The 25,304-nt window shown below is 35.0% G+C and overlaps 1 protein-coding gene across 1 annotated transcript in view; it reads left to right on the top strand.

Annotated features, from left to right (window-relative positions):
• The first annotated feature begins 574 nt into the window (after positions 1–574).
• The window catches only part of LOC148948452 (uncharacterized), a 48,601-nt gene continuing 23,871 nt past the window's right edge, over positions 575–25,304 (top strand). The window contains exons 1-6 of the mRNA XM_089094935.1: positions 575–654; positions 2,843–2,914; positions 5,618–5,775; positions 8,888–9,089; positions 12,103–12,229; positions 23,386–23,697. Coding sequence (XP_088951061.1) covers positions 2,890–2,914; positions 5,618–5,775; positions 8,888–9,089; positions 12,103–12,229; positions 23,386–23,697 — 824 coding nt within the window. The 5' untranslated portion in view covers positions 575–654; positions 2,843–2,889. The remainder of the gene's footprint in view (positions 655–2,842; positions 2,915–5,617; positions 5,776–8,887; positions 9,090–12,102; positions 12,230–23,385; positions 23,698–25,304) is intronic.

Below are 25,304 nucleotides of genomic sequence, written 5' to 3'. Positions count from 1 at the left end.
GATCACGCTTATGGAAAACAAACCGAGAGAAGACTGTGTTTACTGTTGGGCTGAAATAGTCAAATTTCTGCAGGTATACATAGATGTTGTTTTTTATACATCAGCTGATGTCCAGGTGCTGATTATGCCACGCCCTTTTTTCCCAACCAGATTAATTGGTATGCACACTGCACTTTCTCCGAATTTCCACTGAGAGTACCATCAAACATAAGCTCTGCGTAGCTCTTGAATCTGATCCATGCTTTTCTAGGGTTGTCTGATTCCCAATTCAACTCTGGATAATGAATGGCGGCGTCCATATTCTGACACCATGCAACAAGCATTGCTAACAAATATAGATAAGCAGGCTCAAGAATTTAATTAAAAAATCCAGGATATAGCCTGCAAATAAGCACACATAAGCAAAAGCAAGCAATTAAATAGCAAACACAATCAAAATGAAGCACTAATTTCAAGGTAGATTGTTACATCAGGATTTGGGTGATTTTTATTTTCTAACTTAGCAGCAGCAGGCAGCAGAGTGCAAAGCTATAGCGATTATTTTAAAGTTGAAAGATGCTGGAATCTATAATCATAGTGTAGCCTATACAGGAAAATCAACAAAGATTAAAGCCTTACCTAGACTTCATATCAATCGTATGGATTTATAAAAAGGTATCAGTTTAGTGGTTCTAATCCTTGTAAGGAAAAATAAAAAAAAGAAAAAAATCCTTATTTTATGAAGTTTCCAAATAGCGTACCATAGTGGGTTATCCGTCAATGTACCCTCTCCTCTAATTGTCTGATGAAATAAGCCTAGAATTTGGGCAATTGAGAATTAATAATGTTAAGAAAAATATTTTTACAACATCATATGCAGAAAAACTGTAGTTAAGACATTCAAGGCACTTCTACTAGGCTATAGGCTACTTTACTCTCTTTCCCCTAATATGCAGATAAGCTGCATACAGATAGGATGTCAACAATTCAGGGTATATATTTGCACATTAGGAACGTTGGGGTGTGTAAATTTCATGGTAACTTTGCAATAGACCACATAATTTGGCTAGGAAGAAAGTGAATACATTATTTGATGTTTTTTTTTGCTCTTTCATAATTTATATAAAATACCTTCCGGACTCAAGATGCAATTTGCAACAGAAGCAATTTTTGAGTTTTGAAAGAGCATAAGAAAAGGTAGTAAAATTCTACTTTAGTTGCTTGTGGCTATCTTGGAAAGTGGTTAGGTTAGGAAAATGAAACTTTCAGGGATTGGTCTACAATCTAAGATATGATTTTTAAGAATCCACCATTATTACCTAGGCATAGAGCAGGTAGTTTGAGAAGCATTTGTAATCAAACTTGAGGTTAATAATAATATTTTCTTATTTAGGGACTTGGGGGAATCTTCACTTAATGCTCTCTACACAAATATAACTAAAAATGGTCTTACAAAATATTTGAAAAAATATTTTTATAACCAGTTATAAAAATACCTTTGAGGCCAGCAGCCAAAAAGCAAAATTAGCAAAAAAAAACGTTTTAATAATTCTTCTTTCATCTCAATGAATTGCCTTTTTTCACCTCACTTTATCTATCAGTCCTGGTTGAACTTTGCTGAAGTAAGGATGGTGGGACTGTTTTAAATTTTTTTTTTAGTTTTATTGATCATTTTTTCTTGTAAGTCTTTCTTCTTTTATATATTTATGTTTTGCTGAGGATGGCCCTTGGACATATGGCCAAAATATTCATTACAAATTAGAATTCTGTTGTCTTACAAAAATTTTCTATTGTTCATCTCGTTTTGACGTTTTTACTTGTTTTAATAACCAGTTGCTTAGGTTAATTTTGGCTTAGGTTTATTTAGGTTAATTTAATAACCAGTTGCCAGGTTAAATTGCTTGGGTTTGACTGCCCATAAGCTGAATTTTAGGGTGAGGGGCTTACTTGGTCTAATCAGCACTTCCAATGCTTTACATATCTAATAGAAGTCTCAAAACAAAAACATAAGGCAGAGTCATTCAGTCAGGGGACTGGAGACCCCCTGTGCCTTCACATATAATCCCCCATGCATATAGAGGCTGGTGAAGAGATATATTAATGACAGACAAGTTAGTACATGACCAGAGTGTGATCCCCAACCTCTTCCAGATATTCACTTCACTATATACTAGAAGGCACCCTTTGAAGCTTTATCAAAACTGTGCCAGCACCAGGCAGCAAAACAAATTCTCTTCTAACCGCATAGTCAGTCTATGGAACTCCCTTACCCAGAATGTTATTATTGCTCCTGTTGTCAAATCCTTCAAGTCTGCAGAAAACAAAGACTGGTGCACGAAACCTTGGCTTGTGGTATGGGATGCACCCAACAAGTTGAGGTATCATAATCAGTTAGCACTGATCACAGGACTTGTCTTTATTGCTGGCAAGTGCAATTTAAAGTAACCATGCCATGCTCTACACACATACCAAAAATTAAGGAAAAATCAAAAAGGCACCACTTCTAGACTTGGAGGCCATTAAAGATTGTCAGAGATGTTGTAAAGCATAACAGAGGAGCAATTTTATGTGTTTTGAAAGCTGGAAAAATATGTATAAGCAGGCCTTAATAAAAAAAAATGTTGCCAATTTGGTGATGAAGGCAACATTTTGTTAGAAATTGCTCTCCAGTCTACCACACTAGTTAGGAAAATTTCAGCCAAACTTGTAATTTACAGATATCACTGCCTGTACTATGCTGTTTCAGGAAAAGATTAGCATTAAATTCAAAGTTTGATCACTGTATTTTTTGCCTTTTTTGTAAATTAAGTCTTTATTTTACCCATACATGCAGTTTTTGTGCTTATTCATCCTTAAATTTTAGGTATTTTAACCTACTTGAGCTGGATATCTACTGTGTTTGAAATAATAATGGAAGCGGATGAAATTTTAGATGGTAAGGTTATTTTAGTTTGATCTCTTTATATATTTTAGTTTGTTTTCAGTTTAGCTTGTTTTATATATTCAGTTTCAGTTTGATCTCTATATATTTATAAAGTTCTTCTATTTTATATTTCATGGTTAGGTTAGGTCATATCTCCTTTTCATAAATTGTCATTACCTTATATTGCACTTACCAGCATTAAAACATGTAACAAATAAATTTGAAGTATGTCTGTAAAATAAGGTTAAGTCACGGGAATAGTAGTAGATTACAGAAATTGTGAAAATCATCACTACAAAAAAACAAAAAAAAACAAAAACCAAACAAACCATAATGCTATAACAAATGAAGGGGGCAAAATGCTTGCAAAATAGACTTTTAATGCAAAGAAGGAAGAGGAAAGTGGGAAGAGATAAGAGGAAGGAGGCAAAATGCCTGCAAAATAGACTTTTAATGCAAAGAAGGAAGAGATAAGAGGAAGGAGGTAAAATGCCTGCAAAGTGGACCTATGAAGAGGCAGGAAAGCCAGCTCATCAGCTAGTTGATAATGAAAGGAAGGAACAAACGTAAAATAAAAGCATTCATAGATGCTGCCTATACCGTAAGTAATTAGAAGAAAATTAACAATTAAAATAGTTCATCTAATTAACTATTAGAAATTGTTAGTAAATTATTTGATAGGCTGCTTTGAAATTTAAAAGATCTAAGCATTTTAAGGGATCCAGGAAATGTCCTAAATTGAAAAATAGTAAGTATATGTTTCACACATAATGTTTGATTTCCATCAAAGTTGGTATCTAAGGATTTATAAAGTCTTAAATTTGTGTTTTAGTCACATCTTGACTGCTTACCTACTAACAGGTGAGCCAGGAAAGCCCTTTCCGGCTACTTAATATTAAAAGCAAATCAGATCTAAGCATTCGAAGAACCTGCCTATATACTTCTGCCACTGCTAAAAACTTATCACAACACCTAAGAACAGAGGTGTGCACATTCCTCCATTTCAATCGGATTCCTAGTTCCTATTTCCTTTAACTCCTTCTCATGACCTCTTCAGATACCAAATGAGGAGCTCCTACTTGTTGTTTGGTCCTAAATAGATAATATCATTGCGCCTAATTTCTTTCCCTTTCTTAAGTTGAAGTGGTTGTTAAAATCATTTTAAATCTTTTGTAGGCCATTTGAATATTTAAATTGTCTGCAGTTCACAAAAAATAGTCTTGGTCAGTAACGTCACCAGTGAAAATGTTTTGGGGAGGGGTGTGTAATGGATTTTACCAACTGTCAGGTTATTCCTGCTGGCTGATTTAGGTGATATATCTCCATCAGCCCTTTTACCTAATCAGTGAAAAATTTAACAAGTAAAATAGCATTGCTTCTAAGGTTGCCAACTGGCGAAGTCTAAAGAGTGCAAATCAAGGCCAAAAAGAGTGCAAGTAATAAATTTGCGCATCCCCACCTCTGAATCCGCTCTAAAGTGAAAAAGACCATATTTAACACGTAAAGTGTGGAAGTTGGCAACCTTCTCCTTGAGTTAAATGGTCTTCTGACGAATATTCCAACTAATGACTTTTAAACCAAATAAAAAATGACACCCAAAAAGAGTGTTTTCACTCTTATGTATCCCTCTGAGGTAAAAAGAGTGCATTTCACACAAAAAGTGTGTAAGTTGGCAAGCTTGATTGCTTCGTCCCACAATTTTACCAACTAAAGTTTTTATCGACTAGCTGAGAACATCCCTGGACATGCACACACAAAAAAGAAACTCAACAGCTTTAGTTCATGTACACAGTGTGTTCCTATTTTAGTATGCCTTGATAAATTCATTCTGTTGGCTTGTCATTAATACGAAAAATTTGTATACATGCTTAAAGATGGACGATTTAAGAGGTGCAGAGAGTGCATATTAATATGGATCAGTGGATTTCCCAGAGGGGGGGGGGGCTTCAACTAAGAGGGTCACGGAAGATTTTTTGAGTTTGTCTGAAAAACTATTAGCAGGAAAAGTTTTTTTTTTTTTATTGTGGGAAGTTTGGCTCAATGATTTGTTAGAATTTCCCATTATATAACCTTCTCTATGGGGTTACTGTTAGTTTATTAACTTGTACTATGGTGTCCTGAAGTTTTGTATTAGATGCATGTATTCAGGCTGGCTGGAATTAATGGTGTGAATTCCTGGAGAGTAAGAGCATATTAAGAACTGGGAAAACTAATGAATGTTTGTTTAGGGAGTTGTTAAGTAATATTTTATCACTTTAAACCTTTTGTAGTTTAAATCATTTTTATATTTGTTCCTTTTATATTATCATACCATATTAGTGAATTCGATTACTTTTAAAGTGGTACTCTGCATGGAGAAGAAATTTTGTTCCGAAAGTTTATTAATCATTATTTTTAGTTTTCCAAAGGACATGAGCATAAGATATAAATATGTAAATACAGTATAAAAACAACTTTATGTAATAAGGCTAAAAATGCGTTAAAGAGCCTATAAAAATGAAGTGTTTAGACTTGAATACATAGAATATTAAAAATGTATGTTGTAGGCTTGAATGAACGAAATGTTACAACTATTAGTTGTTTTTCTTCTATAATTTATCCAGGTAGGGAGGGTCCTTGGATTGATCTTCAAGGAGGGAGTGTTGGTTTAATTGTATAGAAGAAATATCTAATTTATACCTTGGATGCTCTTTGATTTTCGTTTTTTTCTTCTAGACTTGCTAAAAACTTACAACCCAAATGACTTAAGTGAGTATCAGCTGCTGTGTGATGCCCAAGAATTTATTGAACTTCCAGATTTGGCTCATGTGAATTTTAACTTGGAAAAACAGTTGCAAGACATTACTCCAAGAACTGAAAGGACACAATTTAGTGTTTTTTTTTTGCTCTCCTATATATACTTCGTATATTTAGGAGAGCACTTCGTATCAAAGGAGTTGTCGTATAAACTACAAAAAGGGCTCATTTGATTGGAAATTGGAAACACATACGTTACAACCCTTGTCCTGAGGGATGTGGGGAGGGGGGGGGGTGTCATCCTCAAAGACCCAATTTCAAGAACTTTAAACTATGTTGAACAAAAGGGCTATCTCAGAAACTTGATCGGATGTGTTTGGGGAAATGGTGGGCGTGAGAGGGGGGTTAGTTGCCCTCCAATCACTTTCAACTATTAAACAGGGCACTTAGCCCTTTCAATTTCCAGTCAAATGAGCCTTTTTGAAGTTTATACAATAACACTTTCTATAAAAACCTTATATGCCCCCAGGACATAATTATTACCTTGCATAAAATTATTACCTTGCATAAAATTGCACTCAATATGCAAAACAAGATCTGTAAACATTCTTTTTTTTTAATATTTGGATTAATCTAAGTAAAAGAGTAAAATTGACTAAAATTTTACATGCTTTAAATATTGCAGTATTAATGAGATACTTTTGAAGTTGTAATACGAAACAGAATTAAGAATGACAAAAGCAAATGAAATTAAGAAGCTTCCGTAACTTTGCATGCCATTTGCTACATAACCTTGTACACCATTTGCGTAGTTCCAAACTCTTATCTTAACTTTAGGTTCATTGGAGAACATATGCTTAGTTCAGACTAGACTCCGGTGCCGCGCCGATAAGGGAAGAGCGGTGGCGGCGGGGCCAACAATAGTGGCGGTGGCACGCCGCCGATGTTACTTTCGTGCCGCGCTGATAAGGGAAGACCGGCGGCGGTGTGGCCAAAAATAGTACCGGTGGCGCGCTGTCCGTGTGATCAATGTTGCCCGCAAATATTATTGTTTTCGTCAGTCTTTCTCAAATCCCAGCTTGAACTAACAAAAGGTTCGGGCCTATTCATGAGTTAAAAAAGTCGCTGGCTGAACGCTGGTCTTATTCGTTATTCACCAAGAGAAGTAGGAATCTGGAAGAAACGAAATGGTTGTGGCGTTTCAGAACCCTTGCATAATAGTTGAAATAATAGATAGTAGATTCGCCGTGACATTCAATAAGATCGAAGGAATCTAATTAAAAGGGAGCAGACACATCGGATCGGATTTTTATGCTGATTTCATATGTATATTATTTTCATAAAGTTTAGTGTTACCCATCAAAAGTTACGAGCCAGAGAATAATTGTCTTGTTTTCAAAAAAGGGGGAAAACACCCCCTAAAGTCATAGTATCTTAATGAAAATCACAACCATCAGATTCAGGGTATCAGATAATTCTATGGTAGATATTTAAAGTTCCTATATGCATGTGGAATTTTGTATTTTTTTTTTCTGCCAGAAGAAAGATCACGGATGCGTTTTTTTTGTTTATTTTTTTCTTCCCAGGGGTAATCTTGTTGACCCAGTGTTCTTAAAATATCACGAGAGGGCTCATTCAAACGGAAGTCAAAAGCTATAGTGCCCTTTTTAAGTGACACAAAATTGGAGGGCAACTAGGCCCCCTCCCACTTTGATCTTTTCCCCCTAAAGTCACTGGATCGAAATTTTTAGATAACCACTTCGCTCAGCATAGTCGAAAAAATCTAATACCTATGTCTTTATATGTAAAATGACCCGCCCCAGTCCCCGAGGGAAGGGCTGCAAGCTATGAACTTTGCCCATTGTTTACATGTAATATTTGTTACGTGGAAGTATACAGGCATTTTTTTAGGGGGGGGCTGTGTGTGCTTGGGGTAGATTTCTAAGGGGAGAATCTTCCTTTGGGGGGAGGGGGGAATTGTTGATGAGTGAATATGCTAGGGGAAATGTTACACTGGGGGGGGGGGGGTTGACAGAATTATTATACGAAATTCTTTTTAATTTTGTTTTCTAGGAAATAATTTCCATGGAAGAGGACATATCTGGAGAGACCGAGAAACCAATTAGAGCTTAAAGTCTTATTCCACTGAAAAAATGCCAAGGAGAATTTTTTCGGTGAGTCGTCCACAAGCAATTTTACAGAGAGGGTGGGGGGATTTTCAGCGAGGAAGGAACTGTCTGGAGGGAATTTGACGGGGAGGGGGTGCACTTTACGTTGGATTAAATTTAAACGGAGGAGTTCCGTGAGGTGGAGGGGTATATTTCATAGTGGATGAGCCAGATTTACCGGGATTATTTGAAAAACGAACAGAAACTATGTCATATATGAAGGGTTGCCCCCTCGTCAATACCTTATTTTTTACGCTAAAATTTTACTGTGTACTAAAATTGAAACACAGGGGCTGTTTAATTAGAATAGGAAAATATTTTAAAAGTGCTAACAGCCTTAGCGTAAAGAGCAAGGTATTGAGGAGGGGCGACCCTCCTCAAAACCTGTTTAACTGAATCCAATTTTAGTCAGTGCTTGTTCCCAGGCTAAAGTATCGTTGCGTATATGGCAAGAGTGTGATAGGCCTAGAGTTGGTGTTGTAAATGCCGTCCGTATTTATACGAAAAGAAAGTTTTGCAAAGCGCTCCGTTATCATGCTGCCAATATCTGGAGGCAAAATCGCTGACGATCCAAATTTACTTTTGAAGTCTCGCCCCGGTCGATTACTGATCTTAGCGCTTTTGAAATACCCGAGTGTGAGTGGGTGGCTCATTTTTTTGCCCAGTTTAAAGCCCCTAATAGTCCACAGGCTAAATAGTTTGATGGTGAAATTAAGAGTTTTTGAACAGTCGAGCAAGATCCAAGCAGGTAGTCGTTGGAGGTAATTTGATTAAAGAGGTTGTACCGAAGCTTAAAAAGAAGTTTTCTTTTGGTTCGGATAGGATTTGTCTGCGCCATTTTGAATTTGCCAGCGATTACATTGTTGACCATTTCCCTTTACTGTTTCAGACGATTTTTACTATACGGGTTGTGCCCGACTGCTTATATCTTGGTGTTGTAAATCCGGTTTTGAAAAAAGGGAAACAGCTTTCTCAATGTTTGTCTTATAGGCCCATTACAATTTCTAGTGTCTTTTCAAAGATTTCTGAGTCGTTGATTATTGATCATATTCGTCAACAGTATATTATTTCTCCTTTTCAGTTTTGGTTTCAACCGCGTCTCTGTTGCTACCACACTTTAAGGGGCTTACTTAGAATATTAAAGGATGCCGAAAGGTCAGGTAGCCCTTTGGCTATTGGCGCATATGATATTAGTGATGCTTTCGGATCTCTAATTCATTCTCAGACTATGCATGAATTACTAAAAAGGGGGGTATCTGTTGATGTAGTTCGACCTCTTTATTGTATGTATTGACATCTCCGTGTATGTTTCAAGATTGGATCCTCCTTCTTTCCTCAGAACTCCGTGGGAATATTGGAATTAAACATGGGCCATTACCTCCTACTATTTATAATAACGCGACCCTAAGAGCCCAAGGGGATTTATCGCCTTGCTGTATATTTAACGGTGTTAATTTGTCTGTTTTATGTTATGCGGATGACGTTCTTAGCCTAAGTAGGGCTGTGCTTCGTTTGGAAAAAAGTTTAAGGGAGATTGCATAGAATTATATTGAGATTAGTCTTTCTTTAAATGCGGCTAAGTCTCAAGTGTTATTATTTAATTTTAACCGTTCTGAAACCCCTGATAGAGTAAATCTGGATGATTCTGATGTTGTACCACTGCAGGATCTTGTGTACCTTGGTTTACCTATTGGTACATCCCTGAAGTCAAATCGGAAATTACTTATTGCTCGAACCAAACGTAAGATCCGTAATCCATATGCGGATGCAGTTGGACCACAGCTGAATCTTGGTAAACGCCACCTTGCGAAAGTATAGAGTGTTGTTTCTCTCCCTCATGTTTTGTGCCTGGTTCCTTTCTGGGACATGTTTAACCAATCAGATAAAGTATAAATCAGGAGGGCCTATTTCAAATATTTAAAGTTCCTTGTCCGGACTCCCTGGACTAGAAATGATAGACTGCGGGAGAGATCCAGCTTGCCGGATCCTCTTGATGCTGCAGATAAGTTTTTTTTCCAAGCTTACGGGTTATCCGTCGAACCACCCTTGGAAGGATTTTTTGTTTTAATGCTAGTTTCCTTTTCTTTATTTATTTAGTTTTTTGCTGGGTTATTATTATCATTTTTTTCTTATTTTGTTATATTTTATGTAAAATATAATATATATATATATATATATATATATATATATATATATATATATATATATATATATATATATATATATATATATATATATATATATATATATATATATATATATATATATATATATATATATACATATATATACATATATATGCATATATATATATATATATATATATATATATATATATATATATATATATATATATATATATATATATATATATATATATATATATATATATATATATATATATATATATACATATTTATATATATACATATATATGCATATATATATATATATTCGTATGATTCATTTAAAGAGGCTGACCACGCTTGGAGTGGCTACGCATTTGGAGTGGATTTGCACGCATTTGCTCCTGTTTCGTATATGTTTTTTTTGTTTCATTTTCTTTCTTTTTGTTATACTCCATCGTCATGCTTTGTATTTTTGATGTGTTATAAAATAAATAAATTAATTAATATCCAGAATAAATCTGCCAAAACTAATATGCAAATTGTGTTTTGATTTTTCATGCATGGTTAGCCAAAATCGAACTGCATTAGTTGAATAACGTTCAGAAGTTAAATAAAAAGATTTTTTTGACTAAAATTAAGGAGCGTATTAAAACTTAAAACTTCCAGTAATTATTCCGAATATGAAAGGGACTGTCCTCTCCTCAACGCCTCGCTCTTTGCGCTAAAGTTTGACTCTTTTTTCACCTCTCTACTTTTAAAACAATAAAAACTTTACCGTAAATAGCGAGGCGTTGAGGAGGGGACAGCCCCTTTCATATACGGAATAATTTATGTTGGTTTTAAATTTTAATGTTGCTCCTTATTTTCAGTTGAAAAAACTTGTTTGAAAAAAAAAATTAATTTCATGAAGATGATGCTTTTGTCAACATATGAAGAACTATGTATATTGCAATTTTATCTGTCTAGTTTATATGCAAAGTAACACAATAGACGAAAATTAACGAACAAGAGAATAGTGAAGAATTATGGTATGCAAAGCAATATTTGGCAGGGATAGTGACTAGTGCTAAATCACTTGGGGTGGCAAAATTAATTCAAAGTCAACCGAACGCCGCCGCTTCTGCCGGCGGTAGCACGCGTGCGGTGTGCCGGTGGTGTTGCGACACTTCGGTGGCGGTCAACCGGGCCTATCATTTGCGGCGCTCTGTCGATGCGCCGGCGTGGCACCGGGGTCTCGTTCAGACCATAGCTAGTGATATTTCAAGAAAGCATCAATGTAGTATTTCGTCGGGCCGTTAGCATAACTTTGAAAAATGTAGAAAAGTAGGAAAACTATACGGAAATTGTAAGATATTTCTTAAATAATTGCAAGATTTTGGGATTGGCTGGAAAGGGCCTAAAGGATCCTCTTTCCTTGTGGAAGTGCCTGTATTTTACAATATAGTTATCTTCATAGTCTCGTAACGTTGAAATATCACTCTATCCTAGGGAAAGGGGACTATCCAGTTTGACCTCCTCTCCCACCATCCTCTCTGAAATTTATGTCTGGTTATTGATTAGTCTTAAAAAATGCCAAACCCCCAAAATTTTTGCCAGTGTAAAGAGAATGATAAAGGCCAGGTAGTGATTTAAGTAATTCAAGCCTCCATGAGAAGATGATTTCCCCTCCCCTTAAAAAGGATATTGGACCAGGGACGTACGCAAGAGAAGGGCCTTCCCCCTCAAAAAATTCCTGCTTACATGCCTATACAGACCTAATTGCAAAATATTTGGATTCTTTTATTTGCTCATGGATTTATATCAGTCTCCAAAGTGAAATTATTTGAGTAGCCAACAATTTTGTTTGTTGTCAGAAGCATTTTTTTTGTCTCAAGTAAATTATTTTGTTGCAATACTTCCAAATAAATTGAACAAAATTCGCTTCTGTAATTCATATCTGAGGTATTAGTTACATCCCGGGCCCTTAAACATAGTAGAAACAGATTACTAAAGAGGTAAAGCTCTGGTTAAAAAAAGAAAAAAAACAAACAAAAGCTGTCGTTTTAAACCCCCACCCCACAAATTATCTTAGTTTTATATCGAAAGCAAATTAGATGGTAATATTTTAAGTGGTGCCAAAGAAAAAAATATGCCTACAAATTCGTCTTTATAAATTTCTTTGTTTTAGCTCGTTCGCGATCACCTGGAGAGGCGCCTTCATCTAGTCGTATTCAGCCCACCGAAGAAGAATTGGGTCCACTGACACTCAATTGGGAGAAGGCCTACACCGAAAGAGGAGAAGTGTATTTTATTGAGTGAGTAACTCAGTTTTTGGTTACGGTCCCTCTATTAATTTGCCTTGTTGAAGACATGCTATTTTTAACTACTTGAACGCATTTTTTTTGCAAAAAAAATCTGCTATGGCTGGAGGGTCCTCAGCCAACCCCTCCAGGAAGAATTCCTTGTATTCCTCCCATTTCAATGAAGGCATGAGTGGAGACATTATATTAGGGCAAATTCAAAAGAAATAGCCAACTTTTGAACGATTTTAGAGGTGATGCAAAATCAATATCATTGTAAAAGAAGCACCTCTCTTACGACCACAGATCAGTACAAAAAGGGGTTAGAAAGGGTTGAAACATTCTGAATTTTAAGTTGTTTGATCGAGGGTAAGCCATTTCTGGGCTAATAAAGCTCAAAGTCAGCATCCATGTATTTCTTCTTTTTTTTATTCTGTTTGCCCGAATAACAGTCTTATAAAGACTATAAAAGATTGGTGATGAAGGTGAAAAAAAGAAGCTTGATCTTGATGAAACAACATTATTAGATTTCCTTATGTAAAACACTTTCCGATTTATTGCTAAGGTTCCCATATAGAATATTTCGTTTGTATGGGTGCCAAAAATTTTTTCACAAGTTTGACATGATCCTGGGAAAAGACTTTTTTTCCTGAAAAGGGTCATATTTTCATCCCTTTGCAACAATATTTTGCACGTTTTTATTATTAATTTATAAGTTTTCTGTATTTTAGGTCCTCTAAAGGGGAAAGGTTACAAATACCCAATCTCTTCTGATTTTCACCTTATCCGCTTTGAATTGAGCACTACCATTTTTCAAAATTCACCTCCAACCCGTCATTTTCTATTGTCTTGTTCAATAAAAATGGTTTAATAAGCTTTTAATTTCATAGTGATAAATAATATTTTTATTGCCATAATTTAATATTGGTAATAATCATGCCTCTATGGAGGGTGGGATTGCGAGAAGTTTGGATATTCGAAAGATATATATTTACCATGCACAACTGCTTCACCAATGAAGAAGATCATGATATGTCTGTTGGGTTCCCCCCAACCTCTTCTAAAGTTTCGTCGGGCTGGATGGTGAATTTAGGCGTTTTACTTATTATGAATATTTTTTTTCACTAGCGAATTATCAATCATCTAATGAATTGATTGCTTCATTCTTATTATAACGATCCACGTGTCTTGTCCACTGTCTCAGCAATGACGCATGGCCCAAGTAAGTTGTCCTTTCATAGCGGGAATATGATTACTTAAATTTTAGGACACAAATTCCCCTTTTGGGGTCACCGGGATTAACCCTGAAGTTTCAAACGCCCATCCCACTTAAATGCTACACAGTTGGGCTCTGCATTAAACAAGAAGTTAGCCTTGTCTAGAAATGCTCCTATAAAAGCTATAGGTACTCAATTTTGAAGTAAACTAGCACTGAAATTAGACACAGGTAGACTCTGCATGCCAAAAGCCAGATGAGTAAAAGCTATATAAGAAAGATCTCAAAGTGGGATTCTCACATGATCAAAGGCTTTCCTTAATTATTCAAAATCATGATGATTGAGTAAATTTGAATTTCAATGGCAAATACTATAAAATGTTCTAAAAAATAATTTTTGGTATTGAAAAAGAGTAAATCTAGTTTGAAATTTTTTTTATGAATAGTTGTCCTTATAAAAATAATTACAAGCACGTAAGACTCAAAATGAAAGCAATTAGACCTAAATCTTACTCCTGAAGTCAAGCAGCTTTATAAAATATTTTTGGGCCCGTCTTCGGGTCTTCTGTTTCCTTGTAATTGAACAAGTTTTTAGGATACCGTGCAAAATTTCAAAATTACATTTTTTGTCTCTTCAAGGAGGGGGGGTATATGCTCTTTGAAAATTATGAGAATTAGGGTAAGGTTTTGAGTTTGTATAACTGTGCCGTAAAGTTTTCTGACTTAACTTTTTTCCTTTCAGTTCTTGAATTTCAAAGGTCGCCGTGGTTGAATTCCAGTTATAGTTTATTTCGAGGCTTGAATGCTCTTAGCTTTTGTTAGGAGCATTATTGATGGAAATACATATCTTTTTCTGACTCCAAAAGTATATGACATTTTAGGAGGGTTGCCATTATGGAGCTAAGCCTAATTACAACCTAAAAGTCAATTCATTGTATTTCCCCATATGACTGATCAATATTGAAAATTTGTATTTTTACCAATATATTATTGCTGAGGTGTTTTTGTAACATTTTACGGTGAAGATGTTTCTAATAACGTCTTTTCGTATTTCTCAGAGATATAATTTTCGCAGTAACCTTGAGTGGTGAGTGGTTATGCAAAATTATTGGAATGGCTAACATTTGCTATTTTAGAAACCACTTACAGTAATTTAACCAATTCTTCAGCTGTTAAAAAAAAAAACATAAGAAAGGATTTAAAGACATTTCTCTTTGGAAATACTCGTTGTTTTTATTTACGAAAATAACTTTAGAACACTTAATTCTTTTCTATTCAGAAAATTGAATTCTGAATAAAATTTTCATGCTCAAAACATCTGGTAACGTTAAATAAAACCTAGGAAGTCTACCTGGAATAATTGGTAATTTGCCGAATATTTAATAACATTTGTTCCCCAGTAATCGCTTTGAGCAAAATCTTGCGCCCCAGACCAGGGAGGGCTTCGGCCCCACGAAATCCTACAATTTCCCCCAATTTCTGGGTACTCGGCAAGATAATGTTTTTTTCATACACTAATATGCTTAATAGAAGATAGCACACCGCTCGATGTGTCTTTTTATGAACTTTCCAAACATACTATTCACTTGCCGTAAATTTCATTTTCGGCCCTTAAAGTGACTCTTAAAGTGACATCCTGTCCCTTGTTATTTGCCAGTAGGAAACGGTTACCGAAAATTCTGAAAACTGCTTTAAAATTAACATAAATACTTACTTATGTCATTCCTAAAATTGCATTGCTCCATTTTATATCCCCTCCCCCATGATGGATAAATATTTACCATTCTGGATTATTACTACCAATTGATTGGCGTCCTGCATTGTAAAAAAACAGTCAGAATATATAAGGGGCTGTATATTTATTCATCTGGAGGTGGGGGAGGGGTAGTAAGTTGAAGTGATGCTCACTAGGAATGAGATAAGTAAGAGATTATGATCGTTTTAAATTATTTTTGAAAACTTTTGGTAACAATTTTCTACTGACAAACAATAAGGAACAAGATGTCACTTTGATAGGTCATAATGAAATCTGAGAAGGAAGCGATTAGTATATTTGGAAAAAGCATATAAAGACGCATAGAGTCGTGGGTTCAGTTTCTACCCAGCAAAGTATTGCAAAAAAATCCCACATATTTAAATTTACCGGTATTACTTATTCATATTATCATTTTTTTTTTTACTAATTCCCTTCTCCCCTGAAAAAGTTCGATCACTAAAAAAACGAAAAGAAATTAAATAAAAAAACAAGTTTTTTTAACTGAAAGTAAGGAGCGACATTAAAAATTAAAAAGAACAGAAATTATTCCGTATATGAAAGGGGCTGTCCCCTCAGGGGAGTCTTGTCAAGTCATTTACTGCTGAATAGTTACCTGTTCTCTTTCAGAACCTGACCTTTTGGGTTATACCCGTCTTTGAACTAAGCCTCGTTTAATTCCAGACTTTAATGGTTCTTGGGAGAGAGCTAATTATTTTTTTCTACAACAAGGCATGGTTTTCCTGTGGAGCTTTTGATATGCCATCTATCTTTCTGCAGTCCCACAGTTTAGGTATTTCAACGTGAGAAGGCAATTTTACTATTATTCAACAGCCGAGGTTCAGATTTATTCATCTAGCGAATGGTATTATTGGAATTTGTTTTGTAATTCGTTTTAAATTGAAAAACACACTGAAAACGGTGCTTTTTTTAAGCAAAAAAAAAAAATCTATTTTATTGGCAAGCTTGAATCTTTTTCTAAGAAAAGGTATAAACAATGTCACAATTCTGACTCAGTGAGTGGATAAATCTGAAACCAATGAATACAAGGGTATAAGTATCATTTCCTTTCGACGTAAGTCGCAGCTTCAGACTTGTCGTAAAATCGTGTGTTTCAAAAGGAACCCTTATCCCATAACTCCTAAGCATATCATGCGTGTTCTAGTCTCCTAATATATTTTGTAATCAGTGAGTATTTTAGTTTATTATTAAAGCTGAGATTCAATGAGCAGAGGAGGCTTATGTACCGAGTGGCTCAAATCAGACTGAAGGGTTAAAAATAACTGTTTTTTCTTTTTTTTTTTTTTTTTAGTTTATTCAATCAATCAATCAATCAATTTATTAATACTAAAAACAAAACAATTACAGACTTAAAGATTATACATGCCCAAGAAGCTCAGCTTGTAAAGGGCCAACAAAACAAATAAGACACTATTATAAAGCACATACAGAAAAAAACATATAAAAAAAAATATTTAAACGAAGAAGAGATTGAAAATTAGGATTAAATATATATATATATATATATATATATATATATATATATATATATATATATATATATATATATATATATATATATATATATATATATATATATATATATATATATATATATATATATATATATATATATATATATATATATATATATATATATATATATATATATATATATAAAAGGGGGGAAATACTATACTGGCAATACCAAATGAGAAACTACCTTTGCAGAAAGAGAAAGAGGGACATTAGAATGGATGGAGTTCCATTGAAAAATAGATTGATAAACATGGTACCTCTGACCTGCTGTCGATGATCGCTTAGTTAAAATGAACCTTCGATAAGAGCTAAGTAAAAAGGAAGAGTACCTACCTGAGCCTCACAGAAAGAAAAACTGCTGCAAAGATGGTGGAAGTGTACCTAGAAAAGCAGAATGTGCTAAATAAAGGTAACTTTTACCCACAATACGATCCATCAGAGATATTCCGGTATCAGTATAAAGATCAGAGGAAGGGTAAAAATGAGGTAGAAGAAAAGTAGCCTTCACTGCCCTATTTTGGGCTCTTTGAAGGGAGCAGAGAAGAGATTTGTTAGTACTACCCCAGACAGAACAGCAATAAGAAAGGTGAGGAAAAATAAAAGCATAATAAAGAGAAAGCATAACATCTGGGGGAAGAAATGAGTTAACCCTGTATAACATTGAAGATTGGCGGAGGACAAGGGAACGGGTATGAGTTATGTGGGGTTTAAAAGAAAGAACACAGTCAAGATGCACACCAAGAAATTTCACTATAGTAGCTTGCGGTATAATATCGTTCCCATAAGTCAGGATGGTTGGCTCCCTTGCGTCTCTCATACGATAAGGGGTTCTAAAGTGTACAATGGCACTGTTTTGGCTGTTGAGAGTCATACCATTTGACAAGCACCAATCTTTTACTTTATCAAGAAGACCTTGAGCTAGGGAAGTGGCAGATGGCAGGTCCACTGCAGCAATGAAAAAGTTACTGTCATCAGCAAAAAGAATAGGGTGCACAAGGGGATGAAGACCATCAACAAGATCATTAATATAAATTAAAAACAAAAGTGGTCCAAGCACAGAGCCCTGTGGGACACCTTTTACAATAGGCAAGGAAGAGGAAGAAGTACCATTAACCGAAACATACTGAGATCTCCCTGAGAGGTAAGACCTAAACCATTCAAGTGGGGCTCCATGCACTCCAAATGAAGATAATTAAGACAAAAGAACAGAGTGAACGACCATATCAGATGCCTTTGAAAAGTCAAGAAATAGACCCAAAACACACAAGCCCTTGTCTAGGTTAACACACAAAAACTGGGACGAAAGCCATACTGATGGTTAGTTATGAGAGAATTACCTGCAGTCGTATTAGTACTAAATACAAATGAAGAGAGTCTACAATACACTACTTTTTCAACAACCTTAGAAATTACAGGAAGGAGAGAAATAGGTCTATAATTTGAAATTAGAGATGAATCACCTTTTTTAAACAAAGGTACAACATTAGCAACCTTAAATAAATGAGGAAAAACACCAGAAGAAAGAGAGAGGTTGGTTATGTGTGAGATGGGGTTAGAAACAAACTGACCAATTTTTTTAAGAACCTTACAGCTCAAACCAAAACCATCAACTGAACGGCTACTTGAAAGCTGAGAAATAATGTTAGAAATTTCGGTATCACTGCGTGGAAAAAGGAAAAATTACTTTTCTGCTAAGGGAAAACTACTTACTCTGCTGTAGGGTGGATTAAAAACTGAAGGAAGTGAGGTGAAATACGAATTGAAGGCGCTTGCTGAAGAATTTTTGTCCACGAAAGATCCATCAGCTTTCCTGTAGTGACACGGGGGGGACTGTTTGAGTTTCTTGCGGGAAAGAGCTTCATTAACTACAGTCCAAACCTTTCGCAAATTCCCCTTACACTCATCAATTCGACGCAAAAAATATAGCTTTTTGGCAGCACCTACTGAAGAAGTAAGTACATTTTTATAAAGTTTATACTTCAAAAGATCATCCTGTGTCTTACTTTTAAATACAACCTTGAACAGAGACGCCTTCATATGTGGAGCATTGATCAGACCTCTAGACATCCATGGACATTTGGGTATGGAATTCCTTGGCCTCTTTCTAAGAGGAAAATGCTTATCCAACAGAGCTCCCATATGACACAAAAATAAATTCGTTGCACAATCAACATCATTAGCTTCAAGGACACTAGACCAATCATTACTCTGAAGACTATGTATTAAATTAGAAATTTTTTTATCTGTGGGAGTTCTAAAAGAAGACTCAACCTGCTCATCCACAGCAATCTCAGTATGAGGCACAAAAAATGAAACATAAAGAGGGAAGTGATCAGAAAGATCAGTGAAAACAAGACCAGAAGTAAACTTCAAAATTAGAAGAATGAGAAATGAAAATATTGTCTATTAAAGTGGCAGAATTTCTAGTATGGTCAACACGAGAAGGAAAAAAATTGAAGGAAGTAGACCAGCAGAAGAAAGCACGTCAAAGAGATGGTCACATTCATCACTTGATCCAATATTTAACATATTACAATTAAAATCTCCCAAAACACAAATACGTTTTTTAGAGAAAGACCCCACACAAGAAGGTTGATCAAGCAAATCACAGAACAAATGTGTTGGAAAAGGAGGGGGCTTATAAAACAAACAAACAGTGTCACATACAAACTGGCTTTTCAGATAAATGACAGGAAAATAAAATGTCTTACTATTAGCCACTGCTGATGTAAACAAGGATTCAAGGTCAGACCTTCTCCAAAATTCAATATCAGATTTTATAAATAAAGAAATACCCCCTGAACACTTTGTTACCATTCTGGGGATATGGACAGCAAAATAACCATGCATATCATAGGCTGTAAAATTTTCACCATCAGATCACCATGTTTCTGTTAAACCTATTACATCAAAAGGGCAAGAATTATCAGACCACAAATACGATTTCAGACTATCCCACTTATCTCTTATCCCACGCACATTCAAACAAAATACATTAAAACTACTATTTAAAGACAGTGAGGGTATAATTTTATCACAATAATCAATGGTAGCGTGATAATTACAGCTAGGATTAACCATAGATTCAAGGAGAGGGTCAAGTGTGTGAGTCTCTTGTTTACCAGCCCTACTTGGTTGATCAAATATAACCGAATTAAGAATAGAAGAATTCAAAAGAAAAGAGAAATCACCCATAATTATCTCACATAATAAATATACACATAGAAATATAAGTGGGATGGCACAAATTATCCAAAGTATTGGACCAAAGTATAATGTTACACCAGTTGCTATTACATGAGCTGCAAGTGTGCTGGACTGACAACAAAATAATAGAAATTAGGCTACATGAAGGTGAGAGGATCACAAAAAGCATAAAGAGATACCAGTAGAATGACTCATTTTATTCAAAGTATTGGCCCAATTTATAATGTGGGACCAGTAAATTATGTAAGCTGCAAGTATGCTGACATGAAAAAAAAATATAATAGTTGTCAGCCGACCTGAATGTCATAGGATCACATACAAATATAAATGAATATCAATAGAATGATACATATTATCACAAATATTAGACAAAATTATAATATGTGTAGTAAGAAATAATAAGAGCTGTATATATACTGACATGACAAAAATATGATAGAGTGCAGGGTACACAAGGGAGATAGCCTCAAAAAATAAGATAAAGAAATATCAATGAGATGCCATATATTATTCAAAATATAGACCAAAATATAATATGGGACCAATCAAAATTATGTGAGTGGCATGTGTGCTGACATGAGAAAAATATGATAGAATTCAGGCTACAGGAAGGCGATTGGATCACCAACCCAGATAAGGAAATAATAGTGGCATGGCACATATTCATCAAAATATTGGCCCCAAGTATAATGTGGAACCAGTCAAGATTATATGAGCTGCAATTATGCTGAAATGACAAAAATATGAAAGAATTCAGCCTGCATAAAGGTGATAGGATCACAAACAAATATAAAAAAAATAAATAAATAACAGTGGGATAACATATATGATTCATAATATTTGCCCAAAATGCAATATGAGACCAGTGAAAATTATATGAGCTGCAAGTGTGCTGATATGACAAAAACATTATAGAAGCCAAGCTGCATGATGGTGAAAGGATCATAAACAAACATAAAGAAAAATCAGTGGGAAGGCACATATTATTATAAGTATTAGCACAAACTATAATGTGTGACCAGTTGATATTATGGGGGTTACAAGTATAATGACACGACAAGAATATAATGTAAATCAGACAACATGAAGGTGACAGAATCACAAACAAACATAAGGAAATATTAGTGGGAAGGGACATATCATCCAAACTATTGGCACACAGTGTAATATGGTACCAGTCAAAATTATGTGAGGACAGTAAAGAATAATAGAGGAATATTTTAAGAACAGCAAGTAAATCCCTGCAGAAACAATGCAATATATTATAAGAAAATAAATCTAAATCCATCACTTTAATTTTTCTGCATTTGCAGCACATAAATCAATTTTATTCTGATTATTAAACTTAACCACTCTTCCAGATTGGGTTTTATACAGGATATCACCTTTACTGGACCAAACATTACGTAAGCCAAGCTTTGACTTGGTATATGAAAGAAGTTGTAAGCGTGGTTTTGTAAGCGTCTCAGAAAACAAAATCCCTGATCCTTTCAAATCCTTCTTTTGTCTGAGAAGCAGTTGACGAACTCGTAAGTTGCAAAATTCAACAACTATGGGTCTGGGTTTTGTAGATGGATTGCCAATTCTTTTGGCTGATACAACATCAGACTGAATAATCGGTATGCCAGGAAATTTCCCAGCACATAGTGACAAGAATTGACTTTCAGTGTTTTCAATGGAGGTCTCCTCTTTCACCCCAAAGACAATAATTTGGTTGCTCAAAGCCTGCTGTTCAAAACGGTCATTTAATCTTGCCAGGTTGGACTGGATAGGCTGGAAAGAGTTTTTAAGGTCTATCATGGATGACAAAAGTAGCCAATGAAGATTCAACAGAAAATATGCGTCTGTTATAGCTTTCAAGAGTTTTATCCACTAGATTACTAAGATCTAGGTCGAGGCCAGCATACACCTCCTGCTTGATTGCATCCAGCTTATCTGAAGAGATAGTGACATTATGTTGCACGGATGTCTGTTCCTCTTTCATTTTAACCACTGCCTCATCTACCTGGGAAGAGATCTTAGCCAATACAAGGTCATCAAGTAACCCTTTCACTGAAGTTTTAAGGTTGTCAGGTTGTAGTGAATCTGCTAGCATTTTATGTTTGATTTTTATGCTATTTATGTGGTTAGTGATCATGAGTAGTTTCTCTGAAACAGATTCTGATCCAGAGAATTGGATTGAGATGTCAGACCTTCGTTCACGAGGTGGCTTGAGTTGACCTTTCATTTCTTATCTGAAGTAAACAACAAAACAGGAACAGAATAAGCAGTGATATAAGACAGTTTGGGTATAAGGCAGGATATAGTCCACAATCAAGTAACAAATTTCAAATACCAAAGCAGGGGATTGTGAAATTTGAAGAATAGAAAGCAATCAGCACAAAACATCAAGCATCAACAGTAGCAGTGGCATAAACCCAAGGATTGGTTACTGTAGTCAAATTACAAGTTAAAATAGGTCTAGGTCTCACCTGTTGAGTCCCCTCTTACACCCCAGGGGTGGGGGCTGCTATGTGTGCCTGCCTTTACCCACTGGTAGGCAGGCAGAACCAGTACTTCAGGACGCTTGAAGTGTTGCTGGTTATGTCAGAAAACCTCAAATTCTGATCTGATCTGATATCCACGTCTTTTCAATTTTTCTTGTAAATTTTTTTTACAACTCTGTATGAAATATGGCATCTTTCAAATGGTGTCTATTTTTTCGCTGACAAATATTGTCTTTTTTATTAGCCTTGTCCGTTACTCCACCAAAAAGATGACGACAACTTCGTTGAATTGAAATAATAGACATGCACCTGATAGGAAAATTAAAAAATTTAGTAATTTTGACACGTTGCTGCATATCATGTATGGCTGTCATATATCTCCTGTCATATATCATATGTCCCGAAAAATCTGTAAATTGTATTGAATTGAATTTATTTAAAACCCGTTGAAATATAATGATGAACGGAGTATAAACAAAGAAGAAGAATGAGAAAAAAAAGCAAAAGAAAAAGACGGATAATGACAAATAAAACGAAATTAAAACTCATAGAACAATCGCAGAAGCATAGTAATAGACCAGAAAATGACAGCACAAGCCAATGTAGCAAGCACATAGACAAGCACGAACAAAACAGATAAAACTTAAGGAACAAGCACAAGCATAATAATAAATTATGTTTTTGTAAATAGTTATATTTGATTGTTAATAATTTTCAAAAAAACAACAAAATAAAGCTATGAATATTTTAAATCCTGTCTTGTCTTAGTTACCATATATATTAAAGTCGAAGTCAGATTAATACAAAAGAGATATTGTTCAACATTTATATAATGGTTTTTCCATCCTTTTAGCCATATTTATGGAATATGCCATGGATGTCCTTGCCATGGCGCAGCTTATTTCATTAAATTATAATCTTTATTCTTTGGAAAAACGACATTTTTAATAATATTCATACATTGTTATAGCCATAATTACGGCATATTCCAATGGATAGATCCTCGATTGGCCCGGCTCCAGAAGAAATCCTTGGAGGAACGCTCTGATGATGAACTGCCATTCGGATGGGAGAAAATAGATGAAGAACTTTCGTCATATTCAGAGATGTTTCAGGCGATCCTCAACAGCATCACTGGACGAGATGAGTCCTTACAATACGCTGTAAAAGCCGTCAGAAGACTGCGGAAACTCCTATCATCTAACATTCCCATAAATGTTAACATTCCAATAAAGACTTTTTATGATTGCAATATTTTGAAGTTTCTGGTGGATTGTCTCAAGTACGAATTTATTTACATCTTTTATTTGGATCCATGTATTTATATGCTTGTTAATTGTATATTTTTTTGCAATTCTAAATTTCGAAAATGTCCCATCCAGAAATGATATTTGCGCATGGTTCTTGTTTTTTGGGGTTAAATGAGGCTTCCTTGGAATTACTGATATCTTTTAAGCAGAACTTTATGAAGGTGCAGGGGTGTAGCCCCTGTTTTTTAATTGGGGAGCAAGAGTGGACCACATCTGGAGAGTCAAGGGGCATTGGTTATATCATAATTTTTCTCCAAATTATTAGGGAGCAACTGCCCCCTTTACCTAGTAAAGCTATAACCTAATAAAGAGCGGGCCATCCTTCATTGTAGCCAAAATGAGAAAATTGGGTTTTCATAGAAACTGCCTAATTAGAAATATTTTTCATTCATCATTAGTTTGAAAATAGTAAATCTTTTTTTAGGTGCCATGGAACCGTAATTTAAAGTTACGAGAAGGAATTTTTAAGAAATTTGAATAGAGCCTCTTGAAATTGCTCATAAATAATTGGTCATAATAATAAATAAGATGAGTTTAAAAATTTCGAATGCAGTTTCTCAATCGCTATTTCTTACATCATTCGTACTCAAGAGTTTTATTTTGAATTTGAATAGAATTATAAAACGCATTCACTACTACACAGCTTTAGCCTTCAGTTGGATTTTGAAATTGACAGCCGACAGATTTTTTCTACAGCTGAATTGTAAGTTTGCAGAATTTTTTTTCTTTTGCTGTTTTTAGATAAGATTTTCTTAATGCTCAATTGTTGAACATATATATATATATATATATATATATATATATATATATATATATATATATATATATATATATATATATATATATATATATATATATATATCCGTTTCTCAAATGATAATCAGTCTCTAAATGAATATTATGATAGAATAATTTAGTGCTTAAAACAAGCAGAGGCGACTGCTGTTCCTCTAGAAAAGATTCAAGTTAAAACTAGAAAATCAGAATGGGTTTTGGACCCAGAATTATAAGTTGTAAAGAATAAAGATAAGTTTTGGCTACGATTATGGGTGTCTTGCGGTCGGCCAAATCGAGGAGTTGTCTTTGATCTGAAGCAAAGTACCAAGCGTGCATATAAAAGACATTTATGGCAGTCTAGGGTATCTGGTTTTGATTTTCCTGCGTCGGGAAAGGAGTGGTCTCATGTTCTGAATTCGGATAAGCTTAGTAGTGAGTTTTCTGAAAGTCCTATAGCAGTTCATACTTGGGAGTCGTATTATAATGATATTTTCGGCAAGGTGAACCGGGAAGTTGAAAAGCTTTTTAGTAACCTTCTTGAGTCGTTTTTGCCTAAACGTATTTCTTAGAATAATGTATAACCAGTTTCTACTGTTGATATTGGTCAAGCTGTTAAGAACATGCAATCTAGCTCTGTTGATCAAGACGGAATTTCTTCTTATCATCTAAAAGTAGTTTGCCCAACTTTGATAGATCACATTCAGCTACTGTTTCAGATGTGTTTGTCCACTTCTATGGTTCCCGACAGTTTTCTCTTTGGCACAGTCGCCTCGGTTTTGAAGCGTGGAAAAACCTCGTCAGA

Source organism: Artemia sp. Qi Xiang Cuo, chromosome 9 (genome assembly GCF_049724085.1).
Source record: "Artemia sp. Qi Xiang Cuo chromosome 9, ASM4972408v1, whole genome shotgun sequence".
Taxonomy (NCBI): domain Eukaryota; kingdom Metazoa; phylum Arthropoda; class Branchiopoda; order Anostraca; family Artemiidae; genus Artemia; species Artemia sp. Qi Xiang Cuo.
Note: the sequence above shows the minus strand (reverse complement) of the source record. Positions and strands in the feature narration are given on the sequence as shown.